Source organism: Eulemur rufifrons, chromosome 22 (assembly GCF_041146395.1).
Source record: "Eulemur rufifrons isolate Redbay chromosome 22, OSU_ERuf_1, whole genome shotgun sequence".
Lineage (NCBI taxonomy): Eukaryota > Metazoa > Chordata > Mammalia > Primates > Lemuridae > Eulemur > Eulemur rufifrons.
The window spans coordinates 710,793-728,342 of NC_091004.1; the positions used below are offsets into that span (position 1 = coordinate 710,793).

General features: G+C 60.5%; 1 protein-coding gene across 1 annotated transcript in view; it reads right to left on the reverse strand.

The window, feature by feature from the left end:
* ALDH1L1 (aldehyde dehydrogenase 1 family member L1) overlaps positions 1-16,781 on the reverse strand; it is a 37,325-nt gene extending 20,544 nt beyond the window's left edge. Inside the window, exons 1-11 of the mRNA XM_069497659.1 lie at positions 16,697-16,781; positions 13,530-13,679; positions 11,245-11,479; positions 9,863-10,028; positions 9,230-9,331; positions 8,587-8,676; positions 7,864-8,001; positions 4,130-4,255; positions 1,355-1,446; positions 658-805; positions 310-429 (exon numbers count right to left, since the gene is read on the reverse strand). Coding sequence (XP_069353760.1) covers positions 310-429; positions 658-805; positions 1,355-1,446; positions 4,130-4,255; positions 7,864-8,001; positions 8,587-8,676; positions 9,230-9,331; positions 9,863-10,028; positions 11,245-11,479; positions 13,530-13,656 — 1,344 coding nt within the window. The 5' untranslated portion in view covers positions 13,657-13,679; positions 16,697-16,781. The remainder of the gene's footprint in view (positions 1-309; positions 430-657; positions 806-1,354; positions 1,447-4,129; positions 4,256-7,863; positions 8,002-8,586; positions 8,677-9,229; positions 9,332-9,862; positions 10,029-11,244; positions 11,480-13,529; positions 13,680-16,696) is intronic.
* Between the last annotated feature and the right edge of the window lie 769 nt (positions 16,782-17,550).

Consider the following 17,550-nt stretch of genomic DNA (forward strand, 5'->3'; position numbering starts at 1 on the left):
ATATCAAACCATGGGCCTCGTGCTGAAATATGGCGGGGAGGCGACGCCATGCTTCTTCCTAGGGGGATTGACCCGGTTCCCAGTCTCTGAAGCAGGCACGGGACGCTGCAGAGCCTGACCCCAACCTCACGCCTACCCCATCCCCGTAGGACGGGCTGGACACTGACCAGGTCTGTTTTCCTGTCCATATCAAAGGCGCACGTCCAAGAAGAGGCCCCCACCCATGGAGCAGGTGGGACAGGCAGGGGACGAATCGGGAAGAGGCCGGGGCAGGGGGGCAGCGGAGGGTCGCCACGCCTCTGCACTCACACTTCCGTCGGTTGGGTTGATGGTGTCGTACGTCTTGCCGCCGTCGGCATCCACAAACGCTCCCCCAATGAAGAGCTGGTGGGGCATTTGGAGGGTCCGCTTGTTGACGGCCATTTCCACCTGGGGACCGAGGCCACGGCTATAGCATGGATTGTCTTTGACCAGCACAGACCCACGCGGGCACGCACGGAACACACAGATGGGTAGACAGCCACACACACGCACAACCAACGGGACCGGGGCTCAAGCCCGCATGGCCTCCTCGGGGGGCTTGGGGAGCTATCACGTGGGCAGAAAGCCAGGTGAGCCACCAAGGGGAGAGGGGCCCTGGGAGCCACCGGGACTCACGTAGTCGATGGCACACGGGCCCTCTTCATCGTCCCCTCGCAGTTTCCTCACTAACAGCTGGATGAAGTCCCCGAAGGTGGTTGCCATGTAAACATCCTCGTTTTCTAACTCCAGGCCGTCACACAGCTCCTTGACTTCCTCCACCAGCCTGGAGGAGGGACACGGAAAGACAGGGAGCACGGGAGGAGGCGTGGTGGCCCCCAGTTGTCCCAGAGGCAAAGGCAGGAACGCCACGTCCCTCTACCTAGAAGGGGCCTCCATCCAGCACCCAAAGGACGGCCGTGAGCCTAGAACTGGGGGAAGAGCCTCGGCTGTGCATTCAGAGGCGCGGTGGCTCACACCTGTCATCCCGGCACTCGGGGAGGCCGAGGCGGGAGGATCGCTCGAGGCCAGGAGTTCGAGACCAGCCTGAGCCAGAGCGAGACCCCCGTCTCTACTAAAAACCGTCTCGAATCCCTCCCCGGAACTTCCCCGGGGAGACTGCGCACGGCTACACCCTCCTTGTGGACACTCACGGCTGTCCCCGAGGGCCCCGCACACCCACGCTTGAGCCCTGGCAGGTTCCTGGGCCCGTGCAATCCAAGAGCGTAGCAAACACACGGGCTGCTCCGTCTGGCGGGGACTTGTGACGTGGCACCCGCTCGGTGGGGGGCAGGGGGTGGGGACGGGGCGGGGACCCCTCCCCTCCTGGCCTTACCTGACCACGTCCACGGACGCGGCCCCGGACTTGAAGAAATCGGTGGCATCTTCAACCTGCAGGACGTTCGGCAGGATCCGTTGCCAAGCGCTCTGCAAAGCAAGGCCCGGTGACACGGTGGCTCGGGGGACACCTGGGGCCGGGCTGGGCCGCTCTGTCCTCCAAGCTGCTGCCCTTTCCCGGGGTCCTGCCGGTCCTGGAGCAACTGCCCCGCTGGGGCAGCCCGTGCCACCGTCCTCACACCCAGCTCAGCTGGACACCCAGCTTCTCTGGGGTCCCCACGGCAGTTCGGGACATGCGAGGACTCTGGGGATGGCTGGGCACCGGGACGGCGGGGTGACTAGGTTTTGGTGTCCCCAGCATGACACGGACCCCAGGGGGCTGCAGCGGCGGCTCAGGGGCGGGTCCGAGGGAAGACACAGGGGCCACCGATGGGCTCGGGACACCTGGCTCCTCGTGCGACAGCAGCTGAATGAGGGTCTCCGCGTGGCAGGCAGAGGGCTCGGGGTGCGGCGAGACCCGGCGGGTGTGACATCTCTGCCACCTGCCGCCCCCCCGCCCGGCCTCAGCTCGGGAGAGCGTGAGGGTGCCTCACTGCCCCCCACCAGGCTCGCGGCGGGCGCTTGGGAAGTTCTGCTGCATGTCCGCCCGCCGGGCCCTCTGCTCCGACACCGGGGAGCCAGACAGCCCCAGACCAGCCTCTCCTCGTCCCGGCCACCCGCCGTGCACCCCGGTGGCCTCCTGACCACACGTCCTGGGGGCCCAGCCCAGCTCTCAGCAAGAGCATGACGGTGACAATCCCATCGATGGCTGGGGGTGGATGGGGGGCCGCGCAGCACAGCTAGGCCTGATCCCGGGCTCCAAGGACAGCTGTACCCTGTCCACGGTGGCCCCCTCGGGCCTCGGCTGGGACACGGTGACGACAGAGCCTGCTTCCCAGAGCCGTTCGAATCAGCACGCGCTACCCCTCTTCCTCCTCCTCCTCCTCCTCCTCCTCCTCCTCCTCCTCCTCCTCCTCCTCTTCCTCCTCCTCCTCTCCCTCCTCCTCTTCCTCTTCCTCCTCCTCCTCCCCCTCCTCCTTCTCCTCTCCCTCCTCCTCTTCCTCTTCCTCCTCCTCCTCCCCCTCCTCCTTCTCCTCTCCCTCCTCCTCTTCCTCCTCCTCCTCCTCCTCCCCCTCCTCCTCCTCTCCCTCCTCCTCCTTCTCCTCTTCCTCCTCCTCCTCCTCTTCCTCCTCCTCCTCCTCTTCCTCCTCCTCCTCCTCTTCCTCCTCCTCCTCCTCCACCTCTTTCTCCTCCTCCTCCACCTCTCCCTCTTCCTCCTCCTCCTCCTCCTCCTCTTCCTCCTCCTCCTCCTCCTCCTCCTCCTCCTCCCCCTCCTCCTCCTCCCCCTCCTCCTCCTCCCCCTCCTCCTCCTCCTCCCCCTCCTCCTCTTGCTCCTCCTCCTCCTTCTCTTCCTCATTCTCTTCCTCCTCCTCTTTCTCCTCCTCCTCCTCCTCTTCCTCCTCCTCCCCCTCTTCCTCCTCCTCCCCCTCTTCCTCCTCCTCCTCCTCTTCCTCCTCTTGCTCCTCCTCCTCCCCCTCTTCCTCCTCCTCCTCCTCTTCCTCCTCTTGCTCCTCCTCCTCCCCCTCTTCCTCCTCCTCCTCCTCTTCCTCCTCCTCCTCTTCCTCCTCTTCCTCCCCCTCCTCTACCTCCTCCTCCTCCTCCTCTTCCTCCTCCTCCTCCTTCTCTTCCTCCTCTTCCTCCTCCTCCTCCTCCTCCTCCTCCTCCTCCACCTCCTCCTCCTCCACCTCCTCCTCCTCCTCCTCCTCCACCTCCTCCTCCTCCTCCTCTCCCTCCTCCTCTTCCTCCTCTCCCTCCTCCTCTTCCTCCTCTCCCTCCTCCTCTTCCTCCTCTCCCTCCTCCTCCTCCTCCTCCTCTTCCTCCTCCTCCTACTCTTCCTCCTCTCCCTCCTCCTCCTTCTCCTCTCCCTCCTCCTCCTCCTCCTCCTCCAACTCTGCCTACACACACACTCTAGAACTATCTGCTGTTCTCACGATGACTCCTGGACTCGTGGCCACCAGGGACTGAGCCCCGGACCCATGACGGCTTCTAAACCACAGCATGTCCCTCACCAGCTTGGTGTCTAGTCCTCCGCCCGTGACCTTATCGTAGCTGTTTTAAAGTCGCATCTGCTGGCTCCGTCCTCGGTCCACAAACAGATGTCCCCACCCCACCCCGAGGGCCACTCCCCCCAGCAAGCTCCAGAAGGACCTCGTGACCACAGGCCAGGAACAAAGTCCAGAAAGTGACCACTGACCGAACTTCAGGAGGGGGAGACTCAGTCTCAGAGGGACAAGCAGCCTTGATACCACCCGGCAACGCTGGGCTGGAGCCCTGGTCTGTCTGACGGGCAGCTTGTGCCGGCCCACAGCCTGGGACTCTCCCTTTCGGGCAGCCTTTCTAGAAGTTTCTAGGGCACACATCCTCATCGCAGCGCATGGGGTTTGGCACCTGACTCTTTCAAATATTCCAGAGGCTTCCTGTTTCTTTTGTTTACTGTTGACAATGAGTCCCTTGAAGAATCAGAGTCAGCTGGGCAAACCCCAGGGCCCCCCCACTTGTAGAGGAAGGAGGGACAAGATTGTCCAAGACACAATAGAACCAACATTGCACCTGGGGACAGCACAGACACCCACAGAGGGTGGGCACAGCCCAGCTCTAGGAAGCGGGATTTGCAGAACACTTGTGCAGTGCACGACCTGGCCAACTGGACAGCAGCCTCGAAGCTGCCGCTTACCCGCACAGCCTCTGCGGTGACCAGCTCCTCCTCTGTCAACTCGAGGGCACTGCTGTCTGCTCCCTTGAAGAAGTTCGAGGCCGGGATCATCTTGCCGTCTTCCAGTTGGATGTTCTTCACCAGCAGCTGCAAAAGCAAGGATTTCACAGTCCCTGTGGTGGTCAGACCTCGGGCGGGGATGACAGTGGCCCCACAATGGGGCGCTGCGCTGGGCACCCCACCCTCCGTCTCCAGCCCTCACGGCAAGGCGGGAGCAGGGAGATCCAGATTCACGACGAGGAGAGAGTTCCGAGGGGGCCACTATTCTAGGGGACGTAGGAAACCGGGGACCCCCTGCCCACCTCACCCTGCCACACTCTCACTTCCCTTGCACGAGTAACGGCTTTATTATTGCTGTGACAAGGACGCCCACTCGTCAGAAAACCACGATTCAGGTGCCACATGGAGAGCCAGTCAAGAAAACAACGACATTCCCCATCAACCAGTAGCTCCCAGATTCCCGTGGAAACTTCTGGAGAACATCGTCAGAAGCCCGCGGGGGTCAGAGAGGTGGAAGGAGGAGAGGACGGGAAAAAGAATCGGGCATGGCCCCTCCGGTCTACACCCCAAGGGACGACACTCCAGGCTGGCCCCTGACCCCTGCGTCCATCCATCCGTCGATTTAGAGGGGTTCTGGGTGCCTGACGTGAACATTATAGACACATCCGGAATACTCCGCCGTCCACCTCGGATTTACTGAATTCAGTAACACGCTGGCATCGTTTGGGACCTGCTTGCTCATAAATACTTGCTCAATAAATGTCTTTGTTAGGCAGCAGGAAAAAAAAAAACGCATAAAACAAAACGAGCTGTGGCTAAAGTCATGGGTGGGCGGCACTTCTCTACTTGGTGGTGCCGTACCCTCTAGACCCCCACCCTGCCGCCTTTGGGGGACTTCTGAAGCTTTCTGTGACCTCAGGCCCCGCCAGACCCAGAAGTTTCCGAGCGAAGGCTTCACGCCAAGGGTCTCCACAAGCTGCCACCGTGGGTGTCATGGCGGATGCAGATGGGGCCTGGCATTGTGGCTGGAGCCCGTCCTCCTGCCCCTCCTCCTGAGCACAGAGAGGCCGAGGGGCTGTGCTCCCCTGCCCCTCCAGCCCGTCCCTAAAACCAAGCACTGACCGGCGTGGGGACAGGCAGGTGTAGCAATTCGTACTCCTGAGCCCACCCTGGCAGAGACCCAGGCCAGACTCCACCTGAACCTTGACCTTTGCAAGCTCCGCAGCCAGCCCCCGGCTGCCCTGCGCAATTCTCCAAGAGCATCCCCTCAGCGAGCCACTAGAACTCACTAGAACTTACTAGAACTCATTAGAGACAGATATTCTCTTGCAACTGCATTGCTCACCCATGAATACCCAACACCCTCAATCGCAGACATCAGCGGTGGCCTCTAGAACTTACTAGAGCTTACTAGAATGCACTAGAAATTACTAGAACTCACTAGAAGAGACAGATATTCTCTTGCAACTGCATTGCTCAGCCATGAATACTCAAAACCCTCAATCGCAGACATCAGCGGTGGCCTCTAGAACTTACTAGAACTTACTAGAACTCACTAGAATGCACTAGAACTTACTAGAACTCAATAGAACTCACTAGAGACAGATGTTCCCTTGCAACTGCATTGATCAGCCATGAATACCCAACACCCTCAATCGCAGACATCAGCGGTGGCCTCTAGAACTTACTAGAGCTTACTAGAACTCACTAGAATGCACTAGAACTTACTAGAACTCAGTAGAACTCACTAGAGACAGATGTTCTCTTGCAACTGCATTGCTCAGCCATGCATACCCAAAACCCTCAATCGCAGACATCAGCGGTGGCCTCTAGAACTTACTAGAGCTTACTAGAACTCACTAGAATGCACTAGAACTTACTAGAACTCACTAGAACTCACTAGAGACAGATGTTCTCTTGCAACTGCATTGCTCAGCCATGAATACCCAACACCCTCAATCGCAGACATCAGCGGTGGCCTCTAGAACTTACTAGAGCTTACTAGAACTTACTAGAACTCACTAGAATGCACTGGAACTTACTAGAACTTACTAGAACTCACCAGGGACAGATATTCTCTTGCAACTGCATTGCTCAGCCATGAATACCCAACACCCTCAATCGCAGACATCAGCGGTGGCCTCTAGAACTTACTAGAGCTTACTAGAATGCACTAGAACGTACTAGAACTTACTAGAACTCACCAGAGACAGATATTCTCTTGCAACTGCATTGCTCAGCCATGAATACCCAACACCCTCAATCGCAGACATCAGCGGTGGCCTCTAGAACTTACTAGAGCTTACTAGAACTCACTAGAATGTACTAGAACTCACTAGAACTCACTAGAGACAGATGTTCTCTTGCAACTGCATTGCTCACCCATGAATACCCAACACCCTCAATCGCAGACATCAGCGGTGGCCTCTAGAACTTACTAGAGCTTACTAGAACTCACTAGAATGTACTAGAACTCACTAGAGACAGATGTTCTCTTGCAACTGCATTGCTCAGCCATGAATACCCAACACCCTCAATCGCAGACATCAGCTGTGGCCTCTAGAACTCACTAGAACTTACTAGAACTCACTAGAATGCACTAGAACTTACTAGAACTCAGTAGAACTCACCAGAGACAGATATTCTCTTGCAACTGCATTGCTCAGCCATGCATACCCAACACCCTCAATCGCAGACATCAGCGGTGGCCTCTAGAACTTACTAGAGCTTACTAGAACTCACTAGAATGTACTAGAACTCACTAGAACTCACTAGAGACAGATGTTCTCTTGCAACTGCATTGCTCAGCCATGAATACCCAACACCCTCAATCGCAGACATCAGCGGTGGCCTCTAGAACTTACTAGAGCTTACTAGAATGCACTAGAACTTACTAGAACTTACTAGAACTCACTAGAATGCACTAGAACTTACTAGAACTCAGTAGAACTCACCAGAGACAGATGTTCTCTTGCAACTGCATTGCTCAGCCATGAATACCCAAAACCCTCAATCGCAGACATCAGCGGTGGCCTCTAGAACTTACTAGAGCTTACTAGAATGCACTAGAACGTACTAGAACTTACTAGAACTCACCAGAGACAGATATTCTCTTGCAACTGCATTGATCAGCCATGCATACCCAACACCCTCAATCGCAGACATCAGCGGTGGCCTCTAGAACTTACTAGAACTTACTAGAACTCACTAGAATGCACTAGAACTTACTAGAACTCAGTAGAACTCACCAGAGACAGATATTCTCTTGCAACTGCATTGATCAGCCATGCATACCCAACACCCTCAATCGCAGACATCAGCGGTGGCCTCTAGAACTTACTAGAACTTACTAGAATGCACTAGAACGTACTAGAACTTACTAGAACTCACCAGAGACAGATATTCTCTTGCAACTGCATTGCTCAGCCATGCATACCCAAAACCCTCAATCGCAGACATCAGTGGTGGCCTCCCCAGAACAGAGCAGTGTCTACACGGCTTCCGATAGGACTCAGGCCGACCCAACGCTTGGGGACCAATGTGGGCTTTTTCCTCCTGAATCTCATTTCTTCCCTTTTTTTTTTTTTTTTCTCAAAGCATCCTGGGCTCTTGCCGTAGGGCCTGAGCCCAAGGACTGGGGTGTGGGTGGCCTCGAACCCGAGGAACCGGCAGATGACCCCCAGCGTCACGCTCACCATTTTGTCATCATTCCCGAAGAGGATGAGTCCCGCTTTGGTGACCACGCCCGGCCGGTGGGCTCCCGGGATGGGCAAGGGTTCTCCCTCTGGCACGAGCCCCGAGGTGTTCAGGGTCGAGTTGAAAAACGTCAGCTTCTGCGGAGGGAGGAAGACCAGACAGTGGCGGACTCTGTCGCCCGGGCTAGAGTGCCGTGGCGTCAGCCTCACTCACAGCAGCCTCAGACTCCTGGGCTCAAGCGATCCTCCTGCCTCGGCCTCCCGAGTAGCTGGGACTACAGGCATGCACCACCACGCCCGGCTCATTTTTTCTATATATATTTTTAGCTGTCCAGATCATTTCTTTTCTATTTTTTAGTAGAGACGGGGTCTCGCTCTTGCTCAGGCTGGTCTCGAACTCCTGACCTCGAGCGATCCTCCTGCCTCGGCCTCCCTGAGTGCTGGGATGACAGGCGCAAGCCACCAGCACGCCCGGCCATCAAAATATTTCATAACCCATGACCCAGCTGTCCCCCAGAGTTACTGCAGGGAGGGCCACCCTTCTGCCACCGGATGGTGGACAGGTCTCTCGGGCTTCGGGGAGAGGCTGAGGTGTTTAGGGGGCAGTTGGGTGGGGGGTAAAGGTCAGGGCAGCGGCTGTTTGCTGACAGCTATCATGAACACGTGTGACAGTTTTACAGCCAGGGGGCACACGGGTGCAGCCAGCCGCGGGCGCGAACGCACCTGTCCGCAGGTCTCTGTCCAGGCTCCCGGCACCTTGTCGTTCCCGCGGATCCAGTTGTGGATGGCCTCGGCGGGCTGGTCCCAGTTCACCTGTGGGCGGTGGGGACGTGTGTCCTCGACTGGTCTCTCCCCGCGCCCCTGACACCCCGAGGCCCCCTGCACGGCGCGCCAAGCCCTGCTGAGGGAGTCGGGGACCCCCGCAGCCTCTCGGACACCGGCCTGAGTCCCTGCACTGGTGCGCCCTCCATCCTCGGTGCTCTCGGACCCTGCTCAGACCCGTCCCCCGGGGCCCCACGCACGGCTTCTTGTCACCTGCAGGGCCCCTGGAGGTGCCCACAAAGCACCTGTCATCCTGCACGTCCCCAAGGCCCCCCGACCGCTGCACCGCCTGGGCCACCTCATCTCGGGGACCTGTGACACCGCGTCTTATTTTTACCCCTACTCCCTCCTACCCCTACCCCCTCCGCTTGGGGACTGTGCCTGCCCGTCCCTCCTAAAGAGGAAGAGGAAGGAGCCCGGAGTAGCTCGTGCATGCCCCACGCGAGCTGCCCTCTCTTCCGGCTGCAAACAGTGACAACCTCAGTCACCCCTGCAGCCCCAGCCCACGCTCAGGCTGTCCCCGGAGGCGGGACAGGGCACTCACCATGGCCTTCTCCTTGCTCTGAATCCCCTCGTAGGTGGCTCCTTCCTCAGGCTGGGGGATTCTGGGAGCTTTGCCCTCCGCGATCAGCCTCACGGCCTGCACCTGCGGAGACCCCCGGGGCTCAGCTCTGGCAGGAGTGGGACCCTCCCTTGCTCCCGGCCCCTTGGGCGACACTAAGCCCGGCCCCTGCCCCAGACTGACCCCGCCTGCCCGGCAGAGAACAGGCACCCCGGAAATATCTGCTGTTGTGACCAGAGTTCGCGTGACTCTAACTCCAGGCTGCACAAAAGGGGCACAGAGCCACCGTCTCTGCCACACGGGGTGGGGGTCGGCCGGGCGCGGTGGCTCCCGCCTGTCCTGTTCCGTTTTTGGCTAAAGCTATCGGAGTGGATTCTGCCAGTCGTGAGCAAGAGCCTCTCCTAACACGATGCGCTGTTTGTTCTGGAGGTGTCTCTCGGGAGCCCCAAAGTGACAGGTCTCTCTGTTCAGAATCCTGGAATTTGGGGACTAGATTCCTGGCCAGCCAGGGACAGGCGCCTTCTTCTAGAAAGGGGGTCTCAGAAGGGAGAGGCCCGGTGGGCAGGAGTGTGTCGGGGGGGACAGGGCGGGGTGGGACTGGCTCCCGGCTCTTACCATCCCTTTGATGCCTTCGGGGAAGAGGAAGCGATTGTACAAGGTGCTCACGGTGTCGTCCGGGAGCACCTCACACTCCTTCTGGAGTAAAAGGTCCCCGGTGTCCAGACCGTCGTCCGCCCAGAAGATGGTGAACCCCCCTTTCTTATCTCCGTGAATGAGGGTCCTGGAGGCAGAAGAGTGAAACCTCGAGTCTGGAGGACGCCCTGGAGCAGCCCTGTGGCCTCTCCACGTTCCCGCCCCCCGGGAGGACCCATCCGTGCTCCCGAGGGAGGAAGGAGAAGGAGAAGGAAAACATTTATTAACACCAGCCAGGCCGGGTGCAGTGGTGGCTCATGCCTGTCATCCCAGCGCTCTGGGAGGCCGAGGCGGGAGGATCGCTCGAGGTCAGGAGTTCGAGACCAGCCTGAGCAAGAGCGAGACCCCGTCTCTACTAAACATAGAAAGAAATTAGCTGGACAACTAAAAATAGAGATAGAAAAAATGAGCCGGGCGTGGTGGCGCATGCCTGTCATCCCAGCTACTCGGGAGGCTGAGGCGGGAGGATGGCTTGAGCCCTGGAGTTTGAGGCCAGCCTGGACAGCATAGCAAGACCCCATCTCCACTAAAAAGAAAAAAAGAAAAATGAGCTGGGCATGGAGGCGCATGCCTGTCGTCCCAGCTCCTCGGGAGGCTGAGGCAGGAGGATCGCTGGAGCCCAGGAGGTTGAGGCTGCTGTGAGCGAGGCTGATGCCATGGCACTCTAGCCCGGGCGACAGAGCCAGACCCTGTCTCAAAAAACAAAAAAACCCACCAGCTAAGGGCCAGGCACCGTGCTAACAGCTCTCTCTATGCCTTGTGTAAACTTCACCCTCGCACCTTGGGGACCGGCTAGGACACGGTCGGGGTAAGGAAACCAACCGAGGTCCAGGGAAGCCAAACGGTGTCATCGAAGGTCAGGGGAGCCCGAATCCCCAACCAGACACGTCTGAGTACAAACCCACTCTGCCCTTCCCGGCTCCGCTGGCCCCTCCCTGACGTCCCTTCCGAAACGTCGCCGGCCACTGTCTTGCCGGGACAATCTTTGAGTCCGGCTTTCTGTGCTGGGGGGCGTGGCTGAGAGTAGCAACAGTGGGACCCCAGGCAGACGGCCTGGGTCGGTGTCCCCTCTCCCTGCGCACAGCCGAGGGCCCTGGGTGTCCCCAGCTGCAAGGAGGGAACACTGACAGTGCGGGGCGCTCAGCCACACCTGCTCCCGCGCCCCAGAGCCTTCTGGATGACACGTCACCCGTGCGTTTTACGCCAGCGTGATGCTCCCTCCGAGGCCCCTGGAGAAGTGCTCGGGGCCGAGGGACGGTGACAAGGCCGCGGGCCGGCGGAGGGGACCCCCGGGGACGTCTCACCAGTTGATGGAGGAGGCCCCGCGGTGCCTGGGCAGCAGGGACGGGTGGTAGATGATGGAGCCGTGGCGGGGGGCGTCGATGACCTCCATGGGGACGAACTGGCTGCAGAAGGGCAGGACGTTGAGCTCGGCCCCCAGAGCCCGGTACTTGGCCAGCACGTCCGGCAGGACCTGTCCCCGCGCCCGCCACCGCGGGAACTTGAACACGGGCACGCCGTCCTTCTCAGCCTCCAGGCCTGCGGGACGCGGACACGGGGGTGACAAACCGGCCCCGCTGAGCACCCACCCGCGCCCGCCGCCACCTCTGCGTCCCCAGCGAAGAGGCCGGTCCCCGCACCTGTCACCCCTGCCGGCCCCTCCCCCGCAACCCCGCGGGCAGCACGGCAGGGGACGCGCCAGCCGAGCACGGGGGGCTCCGGGGACGGCTCTGCCTCGACTCTGACTTCTGACCCCCCGAGACCCCCGAGCACCCCCGTCTTCCTGACCCCTGCCTGACCCCGGGTGGCCTGGCCACGCCCACTGCTCGGCCCTCTGGGCTGGGGGGGGGCGGGTCCCTGCGCTCGCGTCTCCGCCTCTCCGGGAGGAGGATGGGGAGGAGGAGGATGAGGAGGGTTTCCGGTCCCGGGAGCACCCCAACCTGTTCTGGGAGCACCCCCAACCTGTCCCGGGAGCACCCTCAACCTATCCCGGGAGCACCCCAACCTGTCCCGGGAGCACCCCCAACCTGTTCTGGGAGCACCCAAACCTATCCTGGGAGCACCCTCAACCTATCCCGGGAGCACCCCCAACCTGTCCCGGGACCCCCCCAACCCGTCCCGGGAGCACCCCCAACCCGTCCCGGGAGCACCCCAACCCGTCCCGGGAGCACCCCCACCTAACCTAGCCCAGGAGCACCCCCAACCTGTCCCAGGAGCACCCCAATCTGTCCCGGGAGCCCCCCAACCCATCCTGGGAGCACCCCCACCTGTACCGGGAGCCCCCCAACCCATCCCGGGAGCACCCCCACCTGTACCGGGAGCACCCCCAACCCGTCCCGGGAGCACCCCAAACCCATCCCGGGAGCACCCCCACCTGTCCCGGGAGCATCACAACCTGTCCTGGGAGCACCCCCAACCTGTCCCAGGAGCACCCCAACCTGTCCTGGGAGCACCCCCAACCTGTCCTGGGAGCACCCCCAACCTGTCCTGGGAGCACCCCAAACCTGTCCCGGGAGCACCCCAACCTGTCCTGGGAGCACCCGCACCTATCCCGGGAGCACCCCCAACCCGTCCTGGGAGCACCCCCAACCTGGCTCATACACACACGCACACGCACACACGTGCACTCTGAGACCCAGTCCCAGCCCGCAGGCCCCTCCCCCTGCCCTGTCACCCTCCTCAAAGGCCTGAATCTCAGCCCTTCCGGCCCCCAAGTCCCCCTAGTGGCAGCCTCTCTCTGTGCCCCGCCCCCGCCGTCCCCCCTCCACCCGTAACAAACACCTCTTGCGTTCCACTCCCTGTTCACCCCTGGCGTGACGTTTGGCCCCGGACTGTCCTGACCCTCTCTGCCACCGTGTCCCGGTCGCTGGTGATTCCGAGCGAGGCGGGGACACGTGTGAGCAGACCCGACCGCATTTGCAAAAGCTGCTCCACCAGGGACCTGTGACATTCCGCTGCGGGACCCCCGAACTCGGAGGGAAGTAGGAGCCCCGGCCGGGTCCCCCGTGGGCGGGGGCAGGGCTCGAGGGAGTGTCACACGTCACAACTGTGGTCAGGTGCAAGCCGTGCTAAGGTCCCCAGCTCACAGGCACGGGCCCAGACCCGTGATTCTCAAACTGTGCTCCTCCTGGAACCCGGGGGGGGGGGCCACCGGCGTCACCCGGGGACTCGTCAGAAATGACGATTCTCAGACTCCACCCGAGTCACCCGAGTCAGAAACCCCCAGGGTGGGCTCGGCGACACTCTGGGTTTTAACAAGCCCCCCCTGGGGCTGGTGACCCCTGGGGACGGGCCCACCTTTGCCGATGCTGATCCCCGGTGACCCTGCCCTGGGTTCCTTGCCAAGCCTGGGCGTTGGGGTCACAGAAGCTCAGAGTGGGACCCGGGACCAGGTCGGGGCTTCTCCGGGACGAGACCCCCGTCCCCGGGATCAGAGGGAGGGGGGAGACCTCCCCTTGGCTCCAGAAAAGTCCAGAAGCCAGTCAGCCCCAGGGCAGGCTTTGGAGTCGACCACTATGGCTGCCTCCCAGCAGGGACCCCCGCCCCCAAGCCCCCCGCCAGCCCTCTGTGCTCCCGGCCGCCCACTCACCCAGGGGGTCGGCCTTGCCGTCCTTGTCCGGCACGGTGAACACGCCCACCACCGTGTGGCCCTCTTTCCGCAGGTGGCAGTAGACCTCTTGGCCAAACAGGCTCTGCCCGATCACCGCGATCTTCATGGCAGCCGGGGGTGTCGGCAGGACTGGGTGACAGAGAAGAGAGCAGTGACACAGGGCTCGCCGGCCTCGGGTCCGAGCAGAGGCAGCTCGTGGTGGCCTGTCCTCCGCCTGGGGCTGTCCCCGTGGCCCCGTGGGCAGGGACACGGCCACGGCGGGGGGGGATGGCGGGGAGGACCCTAGACAACATGCGTGTGACCCAAAGGGTTCCCCAAAGGGTCCCCAAGGGTGCAATCTCAGATGCCACAGCAGGTGAGCCCGATGCGGATTGCAGAATGAAGGGATTCCTTCTAGAAACTCTCCAAACTGGCCTCTTTCGGTCACTGCACCCCCCACCAGGGGACAACGGGGCTTCCCATGGCAAAGACAGGTGGGTGTATGCGTGTATTTCCTTTATATTTATTCCTCGGAAGTCAGTGCAAGGCTAATTTTCTTTTCTATATATATTTTTAGTTGTCCGGATCATTTCTTTCTATTTTTTTTTTTTTTTTTTAGTAGAGACGGGGTCTCGCTCTTGCTCAGGCTGGTCTTGAACTCCTGCCCTCGAGCGATCCTCCCGCCTCGGCCTCCCAGAGCGCTGGGATGACAGGCGTGAGCCACCGCGCCCGGCCCAGTATCTTCTTTCTAGTCACAGTTTTATAGAAGCATCACTACTGTTTCCAAAACTTTTTCATCACCCCAGACAGAAATTCTGTGTCCATTAAGCAATAACCTCTAACCTACTTTCTGTCCCTATAAATGTGTCTGTCTGTCCCGGGTATCTCGTGCATACAATTTGTATCCAGCTTCTCCCACTTGGTATAATGTTTTCAAGGTTTATCCATATTGTAACATGTATCAGAACTTCATTCCTTTTGATGAAGGAATTCGTCACAGAATTCTTAGTTTTGGATAACATTTTTCAACTGCAGTGTGCTCACGTGATTCTTTTTAAATATTAATTCTAAATAACTGGTAAAAAATGTTCCATCTTTTTTATCTATATTCTTTTAATATACTATTTTGAGTTATTTTAACATCCTGGCCCGCTGACTCGATTATCTGTGGGTCTTGTACCAATTCTCCACAATCTCGTTCAGAAAATAGAAACAGAGGGAAATTCTCTCATTGTCTTTGGCCAACATTACCCCGAGACCAAAACCAGAGATATTGCAAGAAAAGCAAACAACAGGCCGGGCGCGGTGGCTCACGCCTGTCATCCCGGCACTCTGGGAGGCCGAGGCAGGAGGATCGCTCGAGGTCAGGAGTTCGAGACCAGCCTGAGCAAGAGCGAGACCCCGTCTCTACTAAAAATAGAAAGAAATTAGCTGGACAGCTAAAAATATATATAGAAAAAATGAGCCGGGCGTGGTGGCGCATGCCTGTCGTCCCAGCTACTCGGGAGGCTGAGGCAGGAGGATCGCTTGAGCCCAGGAGTCTGAGACTGCTGTGAGCGAGGCTGACGCCACGGCACTCTAGCCCGGGTGACAGAGGGAGACTCTGTCTCAAAAAAAAAAAAAAAAAAAGTCACTGGGTAGAGGTTTTTGGTTTTCAGGGTTTTCCATGACTGTCATTATTTTTTTCTTACCACAATGTTCTGGGGTTTTTGGTTTTTTTTTTCCCCCTATATTGAACATGATTGCTTATGGGAAAAAATAAAGGAGTATCCAAAAAAAAAAAAAAAATAGATCCTTTGGCTACAGGTGGGTAGAGTTAGAGTAGCCACCAGGGACACTGTTGTCACAGTCCAGGGACGCTGAGCTTGGCAGGGACAGGAGCCATAAGAGGGGCCTTAGCCGGTCTTGGCCTTTGGCTGCAGAAAGAGCAGGTGTCACGGGGGGAGGGGCTGGGGACGAGGCCACAGAGCCCCACGTGGGCAGTGGGGGGGGGCGGGTGGTGGCCTCGGCTGTCTCGCTGAGTCTTTGCGCCCTGTAGGGCTGGCTGCGGTGGCACCAGCTAGACTGTCAGGGCTTCCCAGGCCACCCGAGTCCCCCCAACCCAGGACCTGGCTTCTTGGGACCCAGCTGCCAGCCCTGCCGGGTCCAGCAGCCCCGCGGGGTCTGTGTCACTTGCTCTGGGTCCCCTCTGAGCCACGCTCTACCCGCCGTCTACCCACAGCCCCGGGCACAGGGGGACAGCGGCCTGGCCGGTCCCCTGAGGCTGCAGACCTCAGCCTAAGCTGGGTAGACGGGGTCCATTTCCGCGTCCTTGTCCCTACAGGGAACATCAGAGCGTCGTGTCCCCCGACATCGCGCTAAGAGGGGGTCACCGCTCGCAGGAAAGCGTGGGGTCTCCCTCCCCGGGGGGCCAGACGCGGGGCAGAGGCTCATGTCACCGTCGCGCGACCTGGGCAGGTAAGCACTGTGATTTGTGGTCCCTCCCGCTTGGGCAGACAAGAAACTGAGATTCAGCGCTCAGGGGACCGCGTGATTGGAGAGGAAACAAAGTCACCAGAGTTGGGGGGCGGCGGGGTCTGGCCTCGCCCAGGCAGGTGACAAGTTGGGAGCCTGGGGGGGGGGGGTGCCCGGGGAGGCTGGGATCTCTGGAGCGGGCCCAGGCACCACGACATGGGTCTGGGGTCTGCCCCTCCTGCTCACCCCCGGCCAGAGGGACCCGGGGACCCGGCCCGGTCCCCGCGGCTCTGGGGCGACCGCTCCAATCACAAGACGCCCTCGGCGCCAGGCCCCCGGAATTGGCCAATCGGAGGAGACCTTTCCCAGTCCCCGAATGGGGTGACGGGCCCCTGGGGGGAGGGGGGCCAAGCTGTCCCTCCAGCTCTCCCAGCCTCAGTTTCCTGTTCTTTAAGCCGGGCCAGTAGCGCCCACCCGACAGGGGTGAAGACCCCCGGCCGGGTTGGAGGCTCGGCTGCTCCAAAGAGAGCCCCGGTCCCCGGGTCCCAAGCCCGGCGACCCGGTGGCGAGGCAGGAGCCCTAGCGCGGTGGAGCTTCCGGGCCCTCCCCTCTCCGGAGTCCCCAGAGCCCCGGAGTCCCCTGGAGTCGCCGGGCGGGACAGTCCCCCTTCCCTCCCGCCCGGTCCTGCGCTCTCGGGGCGCGCGGGGACTCACCGGCTGCGGCAGCAGGCGCAGGCTTCTGGGGACAGACGGGACCTCTGGGAGCCCAGCAGTCCCGGGACAGGGGATGGTGGCCCAGACCCGCCCCCGCCAATCGGCCGGCTCCGGCCAAGGCCAGCGCCCGCGGGGGGAGGGGCGCGGGGCGGGCAGAAGGTCACCCAGTCGCCGGGTGGGGGCGGGGACGCTGCGCCCTGGCGCGGGGATCGCGGTGGCTGTCCCGCTCACCCTCTCCGGGCCCCGCGGGCATCTACGGAGGCCACAGTCCTAAGGCCTGTCCAACGGGGGGCAGGGGGGTCCCCGCACTCATGCACTCATTGCATCTAGAAGGGCAAGGGACCCTTCTAGAACGTGCTGGGCACCCAGGGGCGCTGGGAGTTCTGAGGACCCGCCAAGGCCGAATCAAATCGAGCAACCCCTTCCTTCACCCGAGTCCCTGCGTGGGTGGCTGGGGACGCAGAGCCAAACAAGACCCCCCGTCCCCGGTGATCCTGCAGCCGCAGGGACCATGCCCCTTGTACGGTGGCTCCCCCAGTCCCGGTGGGTATCGGGGTTCCCGCCTGCCCAGCGCCTCCCCGGGTTTCTCTCTGGGCAGCTCTTCTTCCTTCCCTTCTGTCTCTCTTCCGCCTGGTCCCGGGGTGCCGACCCCTCCCCTGGTTCCCTGGGGAACCTGGTCAGCCCCGTCTCCAGCAGGGACGTCTGTGCCTCTCTGCGCCCAGGGACACGCAGGGAAAAAGAACACAGCGGATGATAAATCTGAACATCGCTCCCGAGGCAGGAAACCTGTGAGCTGCATTTCCTGCTGTAGACCCAAAACCCAGTTGATGACACATAGTAGTTGGTAAATAAAC